Source organism: Mycetomoellerius zeteki, unplaced genomic scaffold, assembly GCF_001594055.1.
Source record: "Mycetomoellerius zeteki isolate Tzet28-1 unplaced genomic scaffold, Tzet1.0 C4501095, whole genome shotgun sequence".
Taxonomy (NCBI): Eukaryota; Metazoa; Arthropoda; class Insecta; order Hymenoptera; family Formicidae; genus Mycetomoellerius; species Mycetomoellerius zeteki.
The window spans coordinates 1-5720 of NW_017255905.1; the positions used below are offsets into that span (position 1 = coordinate 1).

Genomic DNA, 5720 nt, shown 5'->3' on the forward strand with positions numbered 1-5720 from the left:
TATGTGTTATCATTCATGTTTTTTCGTTCGTTATTGTAAGCAATCAAAAAGACGTTTTGTAAGCATTTAATTTAGTGGAATAAAAGCATTTATAGCAAAGGGATTTCTCTATAGAGTCCCTAACATAGTTTTGGTCCTTCGAGCCGGATCGGTAGTCAATTAATCGGACTATCGAAGAATTACGACAAATAAGCAGAAACGCGGTACTTGTGTTGCAACGATAATAGAGGTTAGTTTGGCCGGTCGTTCACAAGGCAAACGTCCGTAGCATATTCACGCATATTTAAGCAATATATAGAGAGCATGAAGAATCTTACCAAGTTAAGAGCGAAAAGAACAAATGTGAAAGGACAACTCACGCAGTTTGTTAAGTTCGTGAGGGATCATGGAGGAGAGCGCAAAAAGCAGTTACCAGACAGGATTAGACGAGCAGAAGAGCTATACAGTACGTACAATGAGGTTCAATCGCAAATTGCAGAAGTAAAAGCAGTGTAGGAAAAAACCCGCCGCCGTCCCAGGAAGAAATGCAGGCGTTAGACGCAGAGATAACGCGAGAGAGGCAGTCAGTTGAGGATACTTATTTTGAATACTTAGCAATAGCGAAGCAGTTGGTAGAAGCGGAACAAATAAATGTTGTAGTTCATCAACAGGAACAGCAGGTAAACAATCTCACTGTAAAATTACCTACGCTTCAACTTCCAAAATTCAATGGCAGTTACGACCAGTGATTAATGTATAAAGATACTTTCACGTCGGTTATAGATTCAAATGTTAGATTGACAGGCATTCAAAAGTTTCAATATCTCCGTAGCTCCTTAACAGGAGAGGCTTTGCAGGTAATACATACCTTAGAGACAACAGCAGAGAATTACGAAATAGCATGGCGACTGATCAAAGAAAGATATGAAAACAAAAAGTTAATTATTAATACACATATAAAAGAGCTTTTCGAATTGCAGGCTGTAAGCAAGAGTAGTCATGCAGCGTTGAGAACTTTCATAGATTCTATCCGAACTCATGTCAGGGCATTAGAAGCACTGAAGCAGCCTATAGCACATTGGGATACCATTTTCATTTATTTGCTGAGTGACAAGCTGGATTACACAATAAGAAAGAATTGGGAATTAGAAATAGGCAAGAGAGATGCAGACAACATGCCATCTCTAGAGGCGTTGTTAGAATTTTTAACAACTAGAGCTCACACATTGGAATTAATAGAAGGATCAAAGAACAAGCAAGAGCATGCGAAGTATACAGCGCTCAAAAAGGCAGGCAAAAAGGTAAACGTGGCAGCTACACCACAATCATGCGTATTTTGCGAAGGTCAACATCATGTATCAAAATGTGAGAAGTTTCAGAAGTTATCAGTTTCAGAAAAGAGGGAAGAAGTAAAAAAGCGACAGTTATGTTTTAATTGTTTGCGTAAAGGTCATTATATTCAAGCGTGTATAGCACCTGCAAGGTATGTTCAAAAAAGCATAACACGATTTTGCATATGAATCAAGGAGAGCAGATAGAAAACAAGACCACAACAGTGATGAACAGCAGAGACGAATCCAGCACAGCAGGTTTTTCAAAGGAATTAAGAGCTAATCCAGAGGCATCGGGTAAAGAAGCAGCAGTGATAGTACATACAACGCGACTTACAGAATCTATAGTTTTCATAGCTAAAATATATGTTATGAATTATGAAGAAAATTGGAGAGTCTGTCGAGCCATACTGGATTCAGGTTCACAAAGTAATATCATCACCAAGGACTTAGCAAGAAAATTGAAGTTAAAGGGAAACAGAGTTGATGTGCCAATTAGCGGTATAAGTCAAACGCAAATTACAGCGAAAGAATCAACTAGCATACGAATCAAGTCGATGCATAGTGAGTTTTCGGCAGAATTAGATTCTTTAATAATGCCAACCATAACGGAAAAGTTACCACACATCAAGGTTAATACGCATAACTGGGATATTCCAAAAGAATTGAATTTAGCAGATCCAAGTTTTAATTTGCCAGGAACAATAGACATTCTTCTAGGAAGCAGTCACTTTTGGACATTAATGCGCGCCGGACAAAGGGAATTAAACGATTCTTTGTCTAGGCTACAAGAGAGCTAGGTTGGATAGTAGGAGGTGAACTAATAAATCCAAGAGTATTGAACAACAAACGAGTTTGTAATATAGCAGCTATAAATCTAAACGAGCAGTTACAAAGGTTCTGGAACATTGAGGAATCCCCGATTCAGTTACGAGAGAATTCGTATACACCACAGGAGCAATTAGCAGAAGATCTATTCTTGCATACCGTGCGAAGAGATCAAGATGGCAGATACATCGTGCGTATGCCAAGAGACGAATCCATCAAGCTAGACGATTCGGAGAACATAGCAATCAAAAGATTCTTAGCGATAGAAAGAAAACTAAATCAGCAATCGAAATTGAAAGCAGACTATCATAAATTTGTAAAGGAGTATGAAGAATTAGGACATATGTCCATAGTCCAACAACCGTGTTCCATGCCGGAAAAGGAGTACTATTATCTCCCACATCAACCAGTGATCAAGACAACAAGCATAACGACAAAACTACGTGTAGTTTTCGATGGATCTTCGAAGTCATCAACAGGTACATCTTTAAATCAGAAATTGTTAAGCGGAGCCAACCTTCAGAGAGATTTATGGGAAATTATGATTAGATTCAGAGCGCATCAGTATGTGATGACGGCAGATATTAAAATGATGTTCAGACAAATCTGGATAGCCGAAGAAGATAGAGATCTTCAGAGGATTATTTGGAGATACGACTCCACGGAACCGATTCAGGTATACTCATTGAATACCGTGACATATGGAACTACATGTGCACCATTTTTAGCCATGCGTTGTTTAAGACATCTAGCAACGCAATCGGAAGCAATGACACGAAAGACAGCAGCAGCATTACTTCAAGACTTTCATATGGACGACGTGTTAACAGATAGCCACACATTAAAACAAGCAATCAAATTAAGGAGTGAGTTATCAGAACTACTTGAAGCAGCAGGATTTCCTCTCAGGAAATGGAGAGCAAGTGATACAAGAATATTACAAGGTCTCTCTCAAGAGATCGAAGAAGATTCCCTATTGGTTTTAGATGATGCAGTTCCTTCGAAGACGCTAGGTTTGCTATGGGACTCATCCAAAGATCAGCTACAATATTCAATAAGTCTGACGGACAGCAATCAAAATACGAAACGCAGTATTCTGTCGCAAATTGCGAGGATATACGACCCATTAGGGTTAATAGGGCCTGTGCTGATCGTAGCCAAAATAATTATGCAAAATTTATGGAAACTAGATGTAGGCTGGGATGATCCGGTTTCACCAGCTTTTTACGAAATATGGTTTAATTATTATACTTCACTTGAAGCGCTTAACCAGATCCGGATATCCAGAAACTTCAACCCACAAAATAGCAAGCAATCATTCACGCTCCATGGGTTTGGAGACGCCTCGGAAAAGGCGTATGACGCTAGTATCTACTGCGTCTATGAATCGAAGCAAGGGGAACGCAAATCATACCTCGTGTGTTCCAAAGCAAAGGTAGCACCTCTAAAAACGATCTCGCTATCTAAACTAGAACTATGTGCAGCACTTATACTAGCTCGATTGCTAGCAGCCGTAATAAAAGCTATGAAGCATCCAATAAAAGATGTCCATCTGTGGAGTGACTCCACTATAGTACTCTGTTGGTTAGATACACTTCCTCACAAATTAAAGTCATATTACGCAAATCGAGTCATAGAAATACATGAGCTTGTACCAGAAGCCAAGTGGCATCATGTGCCTTCAACCCAGAACCCTGCCGACATACTGTCAAGGGGAAGTACAGTCAATCAGCTGAAATCAAGTAGTTTGTGGTGGAATGGCCCTACATGGCTCACACACGAGGATCAATGGCCTAAGACAACCGCAAATGTACCAATGGCTAATTTAGAACTACGGGAAGAAAATGTATTTGTAGCAACAGAGCCTCGACAGGATATTCTTCAGAGATATTCTTCCTTCAACAAGCTCAAGAGAATTATAGCATATTGTCTACGATTCAGGGATATTCTATCAAGTCAACGCCATTTTAACGCTTTAAACCCCGAGGAACTTAAAAGAGCAGAACTAATTATCAGCCGCATGGTGCAAGCGGAACGGTTTCCGCGAGAATCATGTTCATTACAGCAAGGAAAAGAAGTACCTGCTAATAGTCAATTAGCTGCACTCAACCCCTTTTTGGATGAAGAAGGAGTTATCAGAGTAGGGGGCAGATTAAAACACGCAGACATTCCATACAATCAGAGACATCCGATTGTTCTGCCAGCAAGACATCACATCACGGAAATCTTATTAAGACAAGAGCATATCAAATTACACCACTGTGGGTCTCAGCAGCTGTTAGCAGACATCAGGACGCGATATTGGCCTCTTTCAGGAAGACGAGAAGCTAGAAAGATTGTAAGACGATGTATATCGTGCTTTAGATAGCAACCAAGCATTCCCAAATTGAAGATGGCAGATTTACCAGCATTTAGGGTTACCACTGATATCAGACCATTTAGCGTCTGCGGGATTGACTGCGCAGGTCCATTTAGCCTTCGAGAAAGCAAGAGAAGAGGTAACCTTCCTATCAGCAAAGCCTACGTAGCAGTTTTCGTTTGCTTTAAAACGAAAGCCGTACATCTTGAATTAGTTAGCAGCCTATCAACTGAGGACTTCATGTCAGCCTTTCGACGCTTTTGTGCAAGAAGGGGAACGTGCGCTCACGTGTACTCGGATAATGGCACTAATCTGGTAGGTGCTGCAAACGAGCTTAAAGAAATCTATGAGTTTCTCAAGATGCAGGAGTCTTGCATCGCAACAAGATTGGCAACGCAGAATATAAAGTGGCACTTTATATCTCCCCGATTGCCACATTTCGGAGGACTTTGGGAGGCTGCCGTTAAAAGCGTCAAACGACATTTACGAATCACTATGAAGGATTTGATCTATACCTTTAAGGAATATTACACTCTACTGGTCGAAATTGAAGGCATTTTAAATAGTAGGCCACTGACAGCTCTATCATCAGATCCCAATGACTTGGCGCCCCTCACACCAGCCTATTTCCTTATTGGAGACGCCTTAATAATGCCCGTTGAAAAAGATTTATTGAATATCAAGGATACGCATTTATCTCGATGGCAACATATTCAAAAGTTACGCCAGCATTACTGGCAACGATGGCAGAAGGAATACTTGCAGCAACTACAAGCCAGAACCAAATGGAAAGAGGGTGACGACGTGGTATGGGTTGGAGACTTGGTTCTTTTGATCGAGGACAACCTGCCTCCGCTGCAATGGAAATTAGGACGGATAGAAGCGTTGCATCCAGGAGATGACAAAGTCATAAGAGTAGTAACAGTACGGACGTCCACGGGAAGTTACAAGCGCGCCGTTAAGAAGATATGTGCCCTTCCCTGTAAAAACTAGAGACTCTAGCATGCAAGTTTGTAGATTATAATAAGACTCAGTTATTCAGTTAAAGTTGTTAGTTTTAAGTTGTATAATTCATTATTCATCATTAAGTAACTTTATTTGTAGTCAATAGTAATATTGTCAAAGTGACATACAGTTTAATTGAAAGATGTCCTTTCAAGAGGGGCGGAATGTTAAGGCTTTATGTTCTTTTGTTCAATCGTTCATTATTTTCACTATACTGC

At 40.3% G+C, this 5720-nt stretch overlaps 2 protein-coding genes across 2 annotated transcripts; both read left to right on the plus strand.

Annotated features, from left to right (window-relative positions):
• Window positions 1-303: 303 nt before the first annotated feature.
• On the plus strand, window positions 304-4506 carry LOC108720218 (uncharacterized). Its single transcript, XM_018461147.1, has 5 exons — window positions 304-371; window positions 479-724; window positions 812-1428; window positions 1506-1942; window positions 2095-4506. Exons 1-5 carry the CDS (start codon window positions 304-306, stop codon window positions 4504-4506), a joined length of 3780 nt encoding a protein of 1259 aa, XP_018316649.1.
• Window positions 4507-4530: 24 nt separating this feature from the next.
• Window positions 4531-5490, plus strand: LOC108731075 (uncharacterized). The gene has a single exon (XM_018461160.1). It carries the CDS (start codon window positions 4531-4533, stop codon window positions 5488-5490), a length of 960 nt encoding a protein of 319 aa, XP_018316662.1.
• The last annotated feature ends 230 nt before the right edge of the window (window positions 5491-5720 follow it).

What these genes read in the sequence shown, in the direction of transcription:
- LOC108731075 (XM_018461160.1), top strand. Translation starts at nt 4,531, where the DNA reads ATGGCAGATTTACCAGCATTTAGGGTTACCACTGATATCAGACCATTT.
- LOC108720218 (XM_018461147.1), top strand. Translation starts at nt 304, where the DNA reads ATGAAGAATCTTACCAAGTTAAGAGCGAAAAGAACAAATGTGAAAGGA. An exon ending in TTTTAATTGTTTGCGTAAAG is followed by an intron (nt 1,429 to 1,505) that starts GTCATTATATTC and finishes ATATGAATCAAG; the next exon opens with GAGAGCAGATAGAAAACAAG. An exon ending in AAAAGTTACCACACATCAAG is followed by an intron (nt 1,943 to 2,094) that starts GTTAATACGCAT and finishes TTCTTTGTCTAG; the next exon opens with GCTACAAGAGAGCTAGGTTG.